Genomic DNA, 18,143 nt, shown 5'->3' with positions numbered 1-18,143 from the left:
GAATCGGATAATAATAACAGTTTAAGGGAAGTCCAAGGTGGCCTCCAGCCTTACCTCCGGTCTTGTGGTCCAGGTACTCCAGGATGATCCGGATTATCTGGATGAGGGTGAGGATCAGAGCACCAAATGCCAGGGAGCCAACATGGTACCTAAGAGAAACAAGAAAGAAACATAGACATAGGGGGAGAGAGGGAGTTAATTGAATGGAAAGCTAACAAAATACAACATTTGATTCTGGCTCAGATTACAGAGTGTACAAAATATAAGGAATACCTGCTCTTTCCATGACAGACTGACCAGGTGAATCCAGGTAAAAGCTATGATCCCTTATTGCTGTCACTTGTTAAATCCACTTCAAATCAGTGTAGATGAAGGAGAGGAGACAGGTTAAAGAAGCATTTGTAAGCCTTGAGACATGGAATTGTGTATGTCTGCCGTTCAGAGTGTGAATGTGGAAAACAAAATATTTAAATGCCTTTGAACGCGGTATGGTAGTAGGTGCCAGGTACACCGGTTTGAGTGTCAAAAAGTGGTTAGAGCGTTGGGCCAGTAACCGAAAGGTTGCTGGATCGAATCCCCGAGCTGACAAGGTAAAAATCTGTCGTTCTGCCCCTGAACAAGGCAACTAACCCATTGTTACCTGGTAGGACATCATTGTAAATAAGAATTTGTTCTTAACTGACTTTCCTAGTGAAAATAAAGGTTAAATAAAAAATAAAAAGAACTGCAACGATCAACAGTTTCCCGTGTGTATCAAAAATGGTCCACCACCCAAAGGACATCCAGCCAACTTGGAGCATTGGAGTTAACATGGGCCAGCATCCCTGTGGAACACTTTGACAAGATGTAGAGTCCATGCACTGACAAAGTGAGGCTGTTCTGAGGGCAAAAGGGGGTGCAACTCAGTATTATGAAGGTGTTTCTAATGTTTGTACACTCAGTATATGGTCTGTGGACCCTCTAGTGGCCAGGCAAGGAAAGGCACCACCACACCCCTACTGTTGAAGTGTTTGTCTACTCCCTTACCGTATTGTGCGGATGAAGGCCTGGGAAAGGGGGAAGGTGGGGATGTCCGAGGGCTTGTTTAAGGCCCAGTAGTAGGAGGCGAAGGCCCCAGCCAGGCTGCACTGGCCCATGGCGATGACAAAGTTGATGCACCACAGGAAGGCCACCACGTTGTAGATCTGCAGGTAGAACAGGTTCCTCTGCAGCAGGCCCTCGTTGTTGTACTTGATGAAGATGCAGCGCGCCGATCGGCACCACGAGTAGTCTGTAGAGTTGTAGAATGTCTGAGGGAAAGATAAGGGGGTGAGATGAAAGAGGAAGGGATGAGATTAATGAAGAGATGGAAAGGGGTCAAACTGTTTTTTTTTTTTTTTAAGTAGATGGCTGAACTAAGTAGACACATTTTCTGTATTTCTGAGTTGGGCTTTCTGCATGTATCTCTATGGGGTCAAAGTTAAATCAGGGACACTTACCTGTGGGTCACAGGTCTCATTGCCGCTGATTTGGCCACAGTTATCCTGAGTAGAGTTGAGAGCCACCACTTTGTACACTGGAGTACCTGAAGTGGCCAGATACCTAAACAACCTCTGTTAAGTGGGTTAATGATACCGTGGAGTTTGTAGACTGGAACACAGATACAAAACAGACCTTTTGTCATAAAACTATAATAGGCAGTGTAAATACCCACAAATATTTAAATGACTGAGAGGATACAGAGCAGTGATGCCACAATAGGCCACACACACCACCAGGAGAACAAAGGTGATGAGAGGATAGAACAGCGTAGACATTATGTGACTGACAGCCCTGTGAAAGAGAGCGACATAGTTACAGGACGTGTGCTGAAAAGTTAGGTTGTATCGCAATATTGGTAGAATATTTGTCACAATACATGGTTGTGTGTGTGTGTGTGTGTGTGTGTGTGTGTGTGTGTGTGTGTGTGTGTGTGTGTGTGTGTGTGTGTGTGTGTGTGTGTGTGTGTGTGTGTGTGTGTGTGCGCGCGCGCGCGCGTGCGTGTGTGTGTGTGTGTGTGTGTATGGGCCAGTATGTGTAATCCTGGCTCATATATCTAACATGACTCACTTGCTGGACTCCTGGATGAGAGCAATTGCGATGAGGATTCTGGTTCGCAAAAAGATCAAGGTCAGGAGAAGAATGCCCTCTACCACAGACAGGATTATCACTGAGCGAGAAAGAAAGAAAAGAAAAGAAAAAAAGAAAGATAGATAGAAAGAAAGAGATGTAGGGAGGAAGTAGATGGGTCAACACAATGGTACAAAGTTGTCATCAGAAAGGAATGTCTGTCAGTCTGTGTACAGAAGAAAACAGACATAGAATGAGCATGTGTAATATCAGACTCACAGAAGGCCAGCCAGGTCTCCTTGACCTGAAAGTAGACCTTGAAGTCGGTGGTGAAGCCTATGTCAGTGATGGAGACAGTCGACTTTCTGTAGTTGTCATACTCCCACCAGCAGTGATATATGCCTACAGACAGACAGATTTGCAGGCAGGCAAGCAGAGCGCGACAGAAAAAAAAACACGCTTTAACCACCCTGAAAAGTCCATGTTCTTAAACCAATGTGAACTACATACACTATATATTACAAAAGTATGTGGACACAGCTTCAAATTAGTGGATTCGGGTTTTTCAGCCCCACTCATTGCTGACAGGTGTATAAAATTGAGCACACAGCCATGCAGTCTCCATAGACAAACATTGGCAATAGAATGGCCTTACTGAAGAGCTCAGTGACTTTCAATGTGGCACCGTCATAGGATGCCACATTTCCAACAAGTCAGTTCGTCAAACGTCTGCCCTGCTATAGCTGCCCCGGTCAACTGTAAGTGCTGTTATTGTGAAGTGGAAATTTCTAGGGCCAACAATGGCTCAGCCGCGAAGTGGTAGTCCACACAAGCTCCTAGAACGAGACCGCCGAGTGCTGAAGCGCGTAGCATGCAAAAATCGCCTGTCCTCGGTTGTAACACTCACTACCGAGTTCCAAACTGCCTCTGGAAGCAACGTCAGCACAATAACTGTTTGTTGGGAGATTTATGAAATGGGTTTCCACAGCCGAGCAGCCGCACACAAGCCAAAGATCACCATGTGAAATGCCAAGCGTAGGCTGGAGTGGTGTAAAGCTCGCCGCCATTGGACTCTGGAGTGATGGATCACACTATACCATCTGGCAGTCCGACGGACGAATCTGGGTTTGGCAGATGCCTGGAGAACGCTACCTGCCCCAATACATAGTGCCGATTGTAAAGTTTAGTGGAGGAGGAATAATGGTCTGGGGCTGTTATTCATGGTTCGGGCTAGGCCCCTTAGTTACAGTGAAGGGAAATCTTAACGCTACAGCAAACAATGACATTCTAGTCAATTCTGTTCTTCCAACTTTGTGGCAACAGTTTGGGGAAGGTCTTTTCCTATTTCAGCATGACAATGCCCCCATGCACAAAGCGAGGTCCATACAGAAATGGTTTGTCCAGATCGGTGTGGAAGAACTTGACTGGCCTGAACAGAGCCACGACCTCAACCCCATCAAACACCTTAGGGATGAATCGGAATGCCGACTGCGAGCCAGACCTAATTGCCCAACATCAGTGCCCGACCTCACTAATGCTGTTGTGGCTGAATGGAAGCAAGTCCCTGCATTAATGTTCCAACTTCTAGTGAAAAGCCTTCCCAGAAGAATGGAGGCTGTTTTGGCAGCAAAGGGGGGACCAACTCCACATTAATGCCCATGATTTTGGAATGAGATGTTCAACGAGCAGGTGTCCACATACTTTTGGTCATGTGTGTTTAGACCTACTAGAGAGAGTACACTACATACATGCTAGTAGACATATTGTTACCACACCTGTTATTATCAATGACTTACCATAGGCACCTACTGCCAACACTCCAAATATAAGAACCCAGACCATAACAGGGGCGATAAACCGCAACAGAAGGAGGAACAGAAAACTGACCACCATGGCTATGACCAGTGCACTGAGGGAGGAGAGGAGAGAGGAACATAGCTGGGTAAGAGAGTGGATTGGAAGAGCGGAGAGAGGATAAAGTTAAAAGGAGGTGGAGGAAAACAAAAATTCGAAAGAGACATTTCTGGTCATTATTAAAATATAAGGCCGGTGTCACAGATTAAGGATTATTACATAATTGACTTAAGTGATTTGTAAATATGTATCAAGCCACCGGATATACATGTCAAAGCCATGTATCTAAAGATATGGGTCTGATACAGGTAAAACACACTTTGACACCTACAGGTTTGTCCAGTTTTATAAGCACTTAGCGTCATAAGCATTAGGGCTGTGACGATACCAGTATGGCAATCATTTTTTCTTAGCAAAAATGAAAACACGGAGCAGACCAAGCTCGTCGGTTCTTTAAAAACGGTCTCTATGTCAAATATTGTGTGCTGTAGCTTGAAAAATATATAAAAATGTGACTAGATGACAACATAATGATGTTTGTTTTTTTGTTTTTTTACTTTGGGGGGTGGATCAGCTTAATATTGCGGAAAGAATGTTGCTTCCAATGTAATTGTCTGCATCATTTCCAATCCCCCATATTTTTTGGGGTAAATATATATATCCATTCACGTATGCATACATATACACATATATACATACACATACCTACATAGACATACATACTTTTTTTAAAGAGTATACCTTTATTATTATTCCCTGCAAACCCTACCACCGATCCCCCAATTGGAGTAAACTGATAAACATTTCTGTTTTTACCTTCAATTTATACATCTTATACACATTTTACAGACACAGTCTACTTTATAATAGTTCTCTCTTGTTTGTTCTTAGTCCTTCCTCTATTTCTGTTGTCCATCCAGTTTGATTTCCACTTGTAACTGTGCTATTTCACAATAGCTCCGCACCTATGCACATTTCACAGATCCCGTATGCACTACATTGTTTATCTTGTTATTAGTCCCACCCTTCAGCTCCACTAAACCTTTCCCATCCATCTTCCAACATCATCCATTTCGGATTTTTATTTGCCATATATTTTTCAACTGTGCTGTGATGCTTCATAATAATAATGATGTTTGTTTCCAACATTAGGCCGTTTTCCTAAAGTGAAATCCGCTCCGTGTTTTGTTTCCTTGCAGTAATACTGGTATCGTCCCGGCCCTAATAAGCATGCCATCTCTTATCAATGTTAGCTTCTATCTGCAGCAATCTCATATTTAATAAGTTAAATGTATTAAGTGTAACGTGAACGATAGAACGACCATGCAAACTTCTCTGGTTTCTCCTGTTCTATTACCACAGCACACTGGAAATTGTGCATTGACAAGTAACTGGTGTAGGGGGTGGTCTGATGAGAGGTGAAAATGAACCCGAGAGAGACTCACGCGATGATCCACTGCCATGATGACGCAAAGTCCTCAAAGATTCTCACTCCAATCTCCTTGGCTTTGAAGCTGTTTACCATGTCACTACAAGACACACAGGGAAAAGACATGTTAATGCTAGTAATTACTGACAATGTCTTCGACAGAAAACAGCACGATGAAGAGTACTACAGGATAAATTAAGACAAAAGCAGGGACGATTTTGTTAACAGAATTTATAACGGTTGAAGATGCTGTCATCAAGGCAAAGGGTGGCTGTTGAAGAATCTTAGATATAGGGTGGCTGTTGAAGAATATTAAATATATTTTATTTGTTTAACATTTGTTTGGTTATTACATGATTCCATATGTGTTATTTCATAGTTTTGATGTCTTCACTATTATTCTACAATGTAGAAAATCATTTTAAAAATAAATAAAAAACATTGAATGAGTAGCTACAGTATGTCCAAACTTGACTGGTACTGTAAATATAAATAAAATATATTTTCCTTTATTATTTTCCCCTAACCCTGATTTATATTTTTCAACTGTGCTGTGATGTAAAAAAAAAATAAAAAATAAAAAAAATACTTGAATGAGTAGGTGCATCTAAACTTTTGACACACACACACACACACACACACACACACACACACAACACCCCCTACCCTTTTGCATTCCCGATGCCATTGACTGTATCATTGATGCTTGATGGCAAGCCCGACGTATTGGCAAAGTCATTAGGAATATTTTTCAGAGCTGTAACATCAGGTACGCATCTTCCCAGCACTAAAGGAAAATATAAAAATAAAACATAATTCATTTGAAATGTTTATATTTAACGACTTCTAGATACAGTGCATTTGGAAAATATTCAGACACGTTGACTTTTTCCACATTCTGTTACAGCCTTATTCTAAAATTTATTAAATCACCCCCCCCCCCTCAATCTACACAAAATACCCCATAATGGGTGGGTGGGGTTATATCCTGCCTGTTTGGCCCTGTCCGGGGGTATCATCGGATGGGGCCACAGTGTCTCCTGACCCCTCCTGTCTCAGCCTCCAGTATTTATGCTGCAGTATTTTATGTGTCGGGGGGCTAGGGTCAGTTTGTTATATCTGGAGTACTTCTCCTGTCTTATCCGGTGTCCTGTGTGAATTTAAGTATGCTCTCTCTAATTCTCCCTTTCTCTCGGAGGACCTGAGCCCTAGGACCATGCCTCAGGACTACCTGGCACGATGACTCCTTGCTGTCCCCAGTCCACCTGGCCGTGCTGCTGCTCCAGTTTCAACTGTTCTGCCTGCGGCTATGGAACCCTGACCTATTCACCAGACGTGCTACCTGTCCCAGACCTGCTGTTTTCAACTCTCTAGAGACAGCAGGAGCGGTAGAACATCTTGGCCATGTTCTGTTATAATCTCCACCCGGCACAGCCAGAAGAGGATTGGCCACCCCTCAGCCTGGTTCCTCTCTAGGTTTCTTCCTAGGTTTTGGCCTTTCTAGGGAGTTTTTCCTAGCCACCGTGCTTCTACACCTACATTGCTTGCTGTTTGGGGTTTTAGGCTGGGTTTCTGTACAGCACTTTGAGATATCAGCTGATGTAAGAAGGGCTATATAAATACATTTGATTTGATAATGAAAAAGCAAAAACTGGTTTTTAAAAATGTTAGCAAATTCATAAAAGAATCTAAAACATCACATTTACAAAAGTATTCAGACCCTTTACTCAGGGGGTCTGAACTCAAGGACATTCAGAGACTTGTCCCGATGCCACTCCTGCGTTCTCTTGGCTGTGTGCTCAGAGTCGCTGAGTCCTCGATCCTGTCTAGTCTCCTTGTCCCTGCCACTGAAAAACATCCCCACAGCATGATGCTGCCACCACCATGCTTCACCGTAGGGATGGTTCCAGGTTTCCTCCACATGTGACTTGGCATTCAGGCCAAAGAGTTCAATCTTGGTTTCATCAGATCAGAAAATCTTGTTTCTAATAGTCAGTCCTTTAGGTGGCTTTTGTCAAACTCCAAGAGGGGTGTCATGTGCCTTTTACTGAGGAGTGGATTCCATCTGGCCACTCTACTATAAAGGCCTTATTGGTGGAGGGCTGCAGATGGTTGTCCTTCTGGAAGGTTCTCCCATCTCCACAGAGGGACTCTGGAGCTCTTTCAGAGTGACTACCAAGGCCCTTCTCCCCCAACTGCTCAGTTTGTCCGGGCAGCAAGCTCTAGGAAGAGTCTTGGTGGTTTCAAACTTCTTCCATTTAAGAATGATGGAGGCCACTGTGTCCTTGGGGACCTACAATGCTGCAGAAATGTTTTGGTACCCTTCCCCAGATCATTGCCTTGACACAATCCTGTCTCGGAGCTCTACGGACAATTCCTTCGACCTCATGGCTTGATATATGCTCCGACATGCAGAGTCAACTGTGGGACCTTATATAGACAGGTGTGTACCTTTCCAAATCATGTTCAATCAATTGAATTTACCACAGGTGTACTCTAATCAAGTTGTAGAAACATCAAGGATGATCATTGGGAACAGGATGCAGCAAAGAGTCTGACTACTTATGTAAATAAGGTATCTGGTTTATATTTTTAATGCATTTGCAAACATTTCTAAAAACCTGTTTTTGCTTTATCATCATGGGTTATTATGTGTAGATTGATGAGGATTTCTTTTTTTTTTTTATCCAAGGCTGTAACGTAACAAAATGTGGAAAAAGTCAATGGGACTGAATGCACTGTATGTAATTATGAAAGTGAATATGAAAAAAGCAAGGATCACTCACCAGAGATTGTAGGAGTGTAGAAGAACGGACACAGCTCTTGATCCACAATTTCCTTAACTTTCTGAGGTAAAGAAAAAAAGGTTAAACTACTAATTTTGGATATTCAGAGTAAAAAAACAACTAGGAAAACCCTCCAGTTAAATCGATTTCCAAAAGACAGTCCAAAGGCTTTGAGGAGTCACTGAAAACCATGATCAATGAAAGCCTATTTGAAGAAAATGTGAATTTACAAATCCTCCATAGTTATAGGACGGAACTTTTTAAAATGTATTAATAAAACAAATTAAAGAGGCAGATCAGCTTTAATATTGCAGATAAGATTGTTGTTTCCATCAATGTAATTGTCCGCATAATTTCCAATCTTCGATATACACACACACACACACACACACACACACACACACACACACACACACACACACACACACACACACACACCAGTCAAAAGTTTGGACACCTACTCATTCAAGGGTTTTTTCTTTTTTTACTATTTGACATTGTAGAATAATAGTATAGACATCAAAACAATGAAATAACACATATGGAATCATGTAGTAACCAAAAAAGTGTTAAACAAATCAAATATATTTTATAATTTATGTTGTTCAAAGTAGCCACCCTTTGCCTTGATGATAGCATTGCACACTCAGCATTGCATTCTCAGCATTGCATTCAGTCAACCAGCTTCATGAGGAATGCTTTTCCAACAATCTTGAAGGAGTTCCCACATATGCTGAGCACTTGCTGGCTGCTTTTCCTTCACTCTGCGGTCCAACTCATCCCAAACCAACTCAATTGGGTTGAGGTCGGGTGATTGTGGAGGCCAGGCCATCTGATGTAGCACCATCACTCTCCTTCTTGGTCAAATAGCCCTTAACCAGTCTTGAGGTGTGTTTTGGGTCATTGTCCTGTTGAAAAATAAATTATAGTCCCACTAAGCGCAAACCAGATGGGATGGTGTATTACTGAAAAATGCTGTGGTAGCCATCCTGGTTTAGTGTGCCTTGAATTCTAAATAAATCACTGACAGTGTCACCAGCAAAGCACACCCACACCTCCTCCTCCATGCTTGACGGTGGGAACCACGCATGCAGAGATCATCCGTTCACCTACTCTGCGTCTCACAAAGACAGCGGTTGGAACCAAAATTCTCAAATTTGGACTCTTTAGACCAAAAGGACAGATTTCCACCAGTCTAATGTCCATTGCTCATGTTTCTTGGCCCAATCAAGTCTCTTCTTATTATTAGTGTCCTTTAGTAGTGGTTTCTTTGCAGCAATTCAACCATGAAGGCCTCACACAGTCTCCTCTGAACAGTTGATGTTAAGATGTGTCTTACTTGAACTCTGAAGAATTTATTAGTGCTGCAATCTGAGGTGCAGTTTACTCTAATGCACTTATCCTCTGCAGCAGAGGTAACTCTGGGTCTTCCTTTCCAGTGGCAGTGCTCATGAGAGCCAGTTTCATCATACCGCTTGATGGTTTTTGTGACTGCACTTGAAGAAACTTTCAAAGTTCTTGAAATTTTCCAGATTGACTGACCTTCATGTCTTAAAGTAATGATAAACTTTTGTTTCTCTTCACTCATTTGAGCTGTTCTTGCCATAATATGGACTTGGTCTTCTACCAAATAGGGCTATCTTCTGTATACCACCCCTACCTTGTCACAACACAACTGATTGGCTCCAAAGCATTAAGAAGGAAAGAAATTCCACAAATTAACAATTGAAATGCATTCCAGGTGCCTACCTCATGAGGCTGGTTGAGAGAATGCCAAGAGTGTGCAAAGCTGTCATCAAGGCAAAGGGTGGCTACTTTGAAGAATCTCTGATTTGTTTAAATCTGTTTTGGTTACTACCATATATGTTATCTCAGTTTTGATTTCTTCACTATTATTCTACAATGTAGAAAATAGTCAAAATAAAGAAAAACCCTTGAATGAGTAGGTGTGTCCAAACTTGACTTGTACTGTATATATAAATGTAAAAAATATTTTCCCCTAACCCTGATTTATATTTGAAATATATTTTTCAATTGTGCTGTGATGTTTCAGAAAAGCTCTGAATCTTTCTAATCTCATAGATTCTACATATTGTAAATTCAAGATTTTTTTTTGCTAAGAGTATTATTAATCAATTGACTATGACTTTTTAAAATCACCCAGCAGTGTAATTAGCAGAGTTGGCTCCAAGCAAATGGATGGGACTTACCAGTGTAGTTCTTGCTAGATCAAAGGATGACACGCAGAGTGATTGGTTGAAGTAGTCTTGTGGCTTGGCATTCGGTAAGTAGGCAATAGGATTGAGAGCCCAGAACACATCTGGGCACTTTTCCACACACACCTGCAGGGTGAGGAATGAAGAGGTATTCACATTGTGACTGAAACCTGATGCCTGTCCCAGATGTTTTTATTTAACCAGGTAGGCAAGTTGAGAACAAGTTCTCATTTACAATTGCAACCTGGCCAAGATAAATCAAAGCAGTTCGACACATACAACAACACAGAGTTACACATGGAGTAAACAAACATACAGTCAATAATACAGTAGAAAAATAAGTATATATACAATGTGAGCAAATGAGGTGAGATAAGGGAGGTAAAGGCAAAAAAAAGGCCATGGTGGCGAAGTAAATACATTATAGCAAGTAAAACACTGGAATGGTAGATTTGCAGTGGAAGAATGTGCAAAGTAGAGATAGAAATAATGGGGTGCAAAGGAGGAAAATAAATAAATACAGTAGGGGGAGAGGTAGTTGTTTGGGCTAATTTATAGACGGGCTATGTACAGGTGCAGTAATCTGTGAGCTGCTCTGACAGCTGGTGCTTAAAGCTAGTGATGGAGATAAGTGTTTCCAGTTTCAGGGATTTTTGTAGTTCATTCCAGTCATTGGCAGCAGAGAACTGGAAGGAGAGGCGGCCAAAGGAAGAATTGGTTTTGGGGGTGACCAGCGAGATATACCTGCTGGAGCGTGTGCTACAGGTGGGTGCTGCTATGGTGACCAGCGAGCTGAGATAAGGAGGGACTTTACCTAGCAGGGTCTTGTAGATGACCTGGAGCCAGTGGGTTTGGCGACGAGTATGAAGCGAGGGCCAGCCAACGAGAGCGTACAGGTCGCAGTGGTGGGTAGTATATGGGGCTTTGGTGACAAAACGGATGGCACTGTGATAGACTGCATCCAATTTATTGAGTAGGGTATTGGAGGCTATTTTGTAAATGACATCACCGAAGTCGAGGATCGGTAGGATGGTCAGTTTTACGAGGGTATGTTTGACAGCATGAGTGAAGGATGCTTTGTTGCGAAATAGGAAGCCAATTCTAAATTTAATTTTGGATTGGAGATGTTTGATGTGAGTCTGGAAAGAGAGTTTACAGTCTAACCAGACACCTAGGTATTTGTAGTTGTCCACATATTCTAAGTCAGAACCATCCAGAGTAGTGATGTTGGACGGGCGGGCAGGTGCAGGTAGCGATCGGTTGAAGAGCATGCATTTAGTTTTACTTGTATTTAAGAGCAATTGGAGGCCACGGAAGGAGAGTTGTATGGCATTGAAGCTCGTCTGTAGGGTTGTTAACACAGTGTCCAAAGAAGGGCCAGAAGTATACAGAATGTGTAACGGGGATCATTATTGTAGCAACAATATGCAGATACACATGACATTTTGGGATGTAGAGACCATAAGAAAAATGCCTCACACAAATAAAAATTAAATAGAAGAGAACTTGTATGAACGGGTTGGTGAAGACATTACATATAAAATACAATTTGACCCAGAAACACACAGTGGCACACAATGGGACATTGTAGATGTGCACAGAGTTCCTTATTACTCCTGACATCAGCCTTAGAAACTAGAACATTATGGTGTGATGTTACTGTACCTGTGTGGTGGGGCACTGTAACCCATTAAGGGTGGCGGCCATGATGTTGATTGATGTGACACATTTCAGTATGTCAAAGTAGAACACACTGGGTTGAGCTCTGGGAAAGGAAAATGTAACAGTTTGTATTGTACTCACAGAATCATAACTATGCATTGTGAATGAAATATATAATATGACAGTTGAATATACTGTATAGTGAGGAATGCCAAGATTGAATTATTAACCCAGATGACATGTCTGACTGGATTGGCCAGATTTTCCACTTTTATCTGTTGCATTTATGGCAAAAATGCATGATTAGTAAATTCACATTACATAGCCTCAAGTCTTCTAAACTTCTGAATAAAATTATACTTGGTTCATAAAGGATTTCAAGTTCAAACACATCACGGACCCCAGAGAGGTCCTTACTTATTGAGCCCGATGCCACAGAACATTCCGGTAGAGTTCCGTGGGTAGAGGACATGTCGGGGATCACCATAAAGCCAGGCTGGTGGAAATATAAAAACAAAACACATCAATATCTAAACAGGGAGGTGGGGACCCCAATACATTTACCACAGTCAAATAATACAATACATTAACATACACTACCATTCAAAAGAAAATGGAAGATTCTTTGACGAAAGCAAAGTTTGAAGGACACAATTATTATTTCAATTAAAAAGAATTATTTATAACCTTGTCAACATATATTTCCTATCCATTTTGCAACTCATTTCATGTATATTTTCATGGAAAACAAGGACATTTATAAGTGACCCCAAACTTTTGAAAGGTACAGTACAAAACTCATTGACATCAACAACTTAATTTGGTTTTATATACTAAACCACTACTCCCCTCCTTTCAATAAAAGGCCTACTGTATATCCGATCAATGCACAATATCCTTTCCCATTAATCAGATACTAAGCTATTGACATTGGCAATATATTCATATGACCTCCTTATCAGGCAGCTCTATTGACTCAAGAAAAAGCAGAGTGAGTGCCTGCTGGAATGTGTTTGATGACAGGATGTTGTGGGTGAGGGTGAGCTTCTGCTTTGGAACTTCTCTTTGGAACCACTCTGGGTGTGAGTCAGAGGAGGGAGGCCTTTCGACCGAAAGACAAAAAGGAGGAGAATATCAAGGCCATAGAGATACCTTATAATTATAGAGAAAGGTGAGGGTATAGACTTTGAAGGGAAAAGTCAGAAAATCATAGAACCAATGACAAGCTTATGTTTCCAGTGCACTCTCGACAATGGAGGTGCTGTTCTCACTTGTGAGTGGCGATTTGACGAACTGTTGGAATTGAGGAAGGGACCAGGGTGATTACGTCACTGTTGTTTTGTTTAGCCAGCATGGCCAGACTGTGCGTTCTGCCTGCAAATACTACATTTACATAAGGCATTATGGCGAGGACACCTGAGTTTCAAAAGGGATGTAAGAGTCATAAAGAGAGATTGACAGCCAGAGAGAGAAGCCAGGAATCAGACGTCATCTAATAGTGAGAGAAAAAGAGAGAGAAAGAGCGAAAGAGGCTGAGCTAAAGAGAGAAAACAAAATACAGCAACACATACAGAATGAGTATGATGAGTGTGTGAGAGAAAATGTGAGAGGGGCTGAGAGAGATGGGAGGTGCGTAGAAGGCCCATCTTACCCAAAATCCCCACCGCCATGTAGCCAAGGATGACGACAATGAAGAGAACACAGCAGATGATGTCAGTGCAACCTCTGAGGGAGAATGGAAATACAATGACACACATAGTGATTTTGAGCATTGCTGTGGCATAAATGCCCCCAGGCTGAAAAATATGTGACAGAAAGTGTGCCTACGAAAGGCACTTGAGACATACAATGGGCAATTTGCACACAGAGATAGTGGTAGTTAGGGCTTTGTAGCTTGGTAGGCTCTGTATGCCTTGTAGAGAGCAAGAGACAAAATTATTGAGAGAGAGAGGTAGTGAGCTCATGGGCTCCTGAGTTCTTCTGCAAAAAGATAGAATTATAGTTGGATAAATATAGATAAACTTGCATTTTTTCCCGCAAGGACTAACCTCAACATCAAAACCTTCAATCCAAATAAAAATTCCATACATAAAACCTTGAATTTGGACAAAATTACCTGAATGGACTATTACTACCAAGGACTATCAAGAAAAAGACTTCTAACAAACCAAAACCTGCAGAAGAAACACAGCGGAACCTGGAAAATACCATCCAACACAAAACAGAGTGAGTAATATTCAGTCTAAAGCTCCTTCTGAAGCCAAAAAGTAAAATGACAATAATCTATAGGTAATTTTGTTTTATAAAACTAAGTAAATAAGTATACTAAGCTACCAAGCTGCTAGGACAGAATAGACCTGGCTGCAACTTCAATTAGCACTGAAGTGTGAAGTCAGATGTGTGAAAACTCTTGAGCCCAACAATGGCAGTTTCACAGCCCAGGACACTCCCCCAGAGAAGCCAGCAGAACAGCCCACCTCAGACACAAACCACAACGGGACAGACAACACGGGACCCACCAACCCAACGGACACCCCACCCCATCCTAACAGCCCCCGCGATAGCCCTCTTGACAACCCCCACACATCCACTAAGAACACAAAGCTAGAGATTGTGTTCCTCATTGACTCAAATGGCAAATACATTCAAGAGGATAAACTTTTTCCCCAAACACAAAGTGGCTAAACTCTGGTGCCCAAACACTAGGCATGCCCTGGAGCTGTTGTCAGAGGACAGACTAGGGTTGAAAAAGCTTCTTCCACTTTCCCCAACACACAAGTGGTGATCTCCACCCTGCTACCATGAAAAAACGTTCACCCTTCCACCATACAGCGAGTGAATGCAAGCATTTTGCGAGACTGTGCCTCAAGCTAATGTCTACCTGGCCCACCACTCCACCCCAGCCTTTACAACCAGGTCCACCTCTACAAGGCAGCAATCCCAACTTTTTCCAGTACCCTGAAGGACGTCACCCTCAAACCGTAGCCCCAGCACCACACACAGGAGCAACGGACACCCTGTCCAGACCAGCGAGACACCCTCCCAGACCTGCAAGACTCCCTCCCGAAGGACCTGCAAGACTCCCTCCCGAAGGACCTGCACCGAGAGAGCCGACACCAAGAGGACCTACACCCAGACCACAGCATCCCATCCACCAAACTTATATCCCCCTAATAATCCCCATACTTTAACGATGACAGCTTCTCTATCCTAGAGGGGGAGATCAAACATTTCCAGGCCCAGGGACATGTACTAGTCTGTGGCGACCTAAATGCCAGAACCTGACACCCTTAGCACACAGGGGGACAAAGACCTACCTGGAGGTGACAGCATTCCCTCCCCCATATACCTCCCTCGACACAACTACGACAACATAAACAGCAAAAACGGGTCACAACTCCTGCAGCTCTGTCGGACGCTGGGTATCTACATAGTCAATGGTAGGCTTCAAGGGGACTTCTATGGTAGGTACACCTATAGCTCATCTCTTCGCAGTAGTACCGTAGACTACTTTATCACTGACCTCAACCCAGAGTCTCAGATCACAGAAAAATCACACTCCTTGAACAAAGCTATGCTAAATCATGAGGCAACAAAGCAAATGGAAATTAATAATATTAAGAAATGCTATAGATGGATGGAAAGTAGTGTGGAAATCTACCAATAAACTATTAGGCAACAACAAATTCAATCCCATCTAGACAATTTCCTAGACAAAATGTTTCACTGTAATAGTGAAGGTATACATTTGGCAGTAGAAAACCTAAACAGGTTTTGACCTCTCAGCTTCTCTATCAAATCTAAAAATGTCAAGTAGACAACCTAAGAAAATGAACATAATAACAAATGGTTTGATGAAGAATATAAAAACCTAAGAAAGAAATTGAGAAACCTATCCAACCAAAAACATACAGACCAAGAAAACCTGAGCCTACGCCTTCACTATGGTGAATCACTAAAACAATACAGAAATACACTACGGAAAAAGAAAGAACAGCACGTCAGAAATCAGCTCAATGTAATTGAAGAATACATAGAATTGAACCACTTCTGGGAAAAATGGAAAACTCAAAACAAACACGAAGAGTTATCTATCCAAAACTGAGATGTATGGATAAACCACTTCTCCGATCATTTTGTCTCAATAACAAAGAACAAACAGCAAAAACATATACATGATCAAATACAAATACAAATCTTAGGATCAACTATTAAAGACTACCAGAACCCACTGGATTCTCCAATGACATTGAATGGACTACAGGACAAAATACAAACCCTCCAATCCAAAAAGGCCTGTGGGGTTGATGGCATCCTAAATGAAATGATAAAATATACAGGACTACAAATTCCAATTGGCTATACTTAAACTCTTTAACATCATCCTCAGCTCTGGCATCTCCCCCAATATTTGAAACCAAGGACTGATCATCCCAATCCACAAAAGTGGAGACAAATTTGACCCCAATAACTACAGTGGGATATGCGTCAACAGTAACCCTGGGAAAATCCTCTGCATTATCATTAACAGCAGACTCATACAGTTCCTCAGCGAAAACAATGAAGCATCTCAAGGTCCTGGAGTGGCCTAGCCAGTCTTCAGACCTGAACCCAATAGAAAATCTTTGGAGAGAGCTGAAAGTCCGTATTGCCCAGCAACTGCCCCGAAACCTGAAGGATCTGGAGAAGGTCTGTATGGAGAAGTGGGCCAAAATCCCTGCTGCAGTGTGCGCAAACCTGGTCAAGAACTACAGGAAACGTATGACCTCTGTAATTGCAAACAAAGGTTTCTGTACCAAATATTAAGTTCTGCTTTTCTGATGTATCAAATACTTATGTCATGCAATAAAATGCAAATTAATTACTTAAAAATCATACAATGTGATTTTCTGGAGTTTTGTTTTAGATTCCGTCTCTCACAGTTGAAGTGTACCTATGATAAAAATTACAGACCTCTACATGCTTTGTAAGTAGGAAAACCTGCAAAATCGGCAGTGTATCAAATACTTGTTCTCCCCACTGTACGTGTCCCCAAACGGCTGTGTTTTTTGTTCGTTTATTTGCGTTGTTTAACTTTTTTTTTTATTATTTTGTACATAATGCTGCTGCTACAGTCTCTTATGACCAAAAATAACTTCTGGACATCAGGATTGCGATTACTCACCACCGACTGGCAGAATCCTTTTTTTCCTTTAACGAGTCTGACCACCCCAACGCGAACGATATACTGCATCCTCGGGAACAGGCCCAGATCCCTGTGATTTGCGTGAAGAGAAGCCGGAGAAAAAGGGGCCAGACGGTGGGCTGCTTTCTGAGAATTCGAAGGTGATCGAATAAACTCCCACTTCCTTCCATAAACGTGCAATCTTTGGAGAATAAATCGATGACCTACGCAGAAGATTAAACTACCAACGGGACATTCAAAACTAATATCCTATGTTTCACGGAGTTGTGGCTGAATGACGGCATTATCAACATACAGCTGGCTGGTTATACGCTGTACCGGCAGGATAGAACAGCAGCCTCTGGTAAGACAGGGCGGCGGACTATGTATTTTTGTAAATAACAGCCGGTACACGATATCTAAGGAAGTCTCGAGCTATTGCTCGTCTGATGTAGAGTATCTCATGATAAACTGTAGACCACACTATCTACCCACCTATTTTTCGTAACTGTTTACATAGTGCCACCCTCTGAATGTGGTAGTAAGACATTATTGAATGAGCTGTATTCCGCCATAGGCAAACAAGAAAACGCTCACCCAGAGTCGGTGCTCCTAGTAGCCGGGGACTTTAATGCAGGAAAACTTAAATCCATTTTACCAAATTTCTGCCAGCATGTTAAATGTGCAACCAGAGGGGAAAAACTCTGGACCACCTATACTCCACACACAGAGATGCATACAAAGCTCTCCCTCACCCTAAAATTTGGAAAATCTGACCATAATTCTATCCTCCTGATTCCTGCTTACAAGCAAAAATTAAAGGAAGCACCAGTGACTATATCAATAAAAAAAAGTGGTCAGATGAAGCAGCTGCTAAGCTACAGGACTTTTGCTAGCACAGACTGGAATATGTTCTGGGATTCCTCCAATGGCATTGAAGAGTA

The 18,143-nt window shown here is 42.1% G+C and overlaps 1 protein-coding gene across 2 annotated transcripts in view; it reads right to left on the bottom strand.

The window, feature by feature from the left end:
- Positions 1 to 18,143, bottom strand: part of LOC129819624 (choline transporter-like protein 4) — a 34,186-nt gene that overhangs the window by 1,826 nt on the left and 14,217 nt on the right. The window contains exons 3-16 of one of the 2 annotated variants that reach the window (XM_055876027.1): positions 13,687 to 13,760; positions 12,453 to 12,531; positions 12,039 to 12,138; positions 10,368 to 10,499; positions 8,158 to 8,218; positions 6,038 to 6,158; positions 5,388 to 5,471; positions 3,885 to 3,997; positions 2,368 to 2,490; positions 2,089 to 2,188; positions 1,720 to 1,812; positions 1,479 to 1,581; positions 1,027 to 1,289; positions 55 to 149 (exon numbers count right to left, since the gene is read on the bottom strand). In XM_055876027.1, coding sequence (XP_055732002.1) covers positions 55 to 149; positions 1,027 to 1,289; positions 1,479 to 1,581; positions 1,720 to 1,812; positions 2,089 to 2,188; positions 2,368 to 2,490; positions 3,885 to 3,997; positions 5,388 to 5,471; positions 6,038 to 6,158; positions 8,158 to 8,218; positions 10,368 to 10,499; positions 12,039 to 12,138; positions 12,453 to 12,531; positions 13,687 to 13,760 — 1,541 coding nt within the window. The remainder of the gene's footprint in view (positions 1 to 54; positions 150 to 1,026; positions 1,290 to 1,478; positions 1,582 to 1,719; positions 1,813 to 2,088; positions 2,189 to 2,367; positions 2,491 to 3,884; positions 3,998 to 5,387; positions 5,472 to 6,037; positions 6,159 to 8,157; positions 8,219 to 10,367; positions 10,500 to 12,038; positions 12,139 to 12,452; positions 12,532 to 13,686; positions 13,761 to 18,143) is intronic. The other variant, XM_055876028.1, reaches the window with a different exon arrangement.

Source organism: Salvelinus fontinalis, chromosome 22, assembly GCF_029448725.1.
Source record: "Salvelinus fontinalis isolate EN_2023a chromosome 22, ASM2944872v1, whole genome shotgun sequence".
Lineage (NCBI taxonomy): Eukaryota > Metazoa > Chordata > Actinopteri > Salmoniformes > Salmonidae > Salvelinus > Salvelinus fontinalis.
The sequence above is the reverse complement of the archived record's forward strand: the minus strand, read 5'-3'. Positions and strand labels throughout refer to the sequence as shown.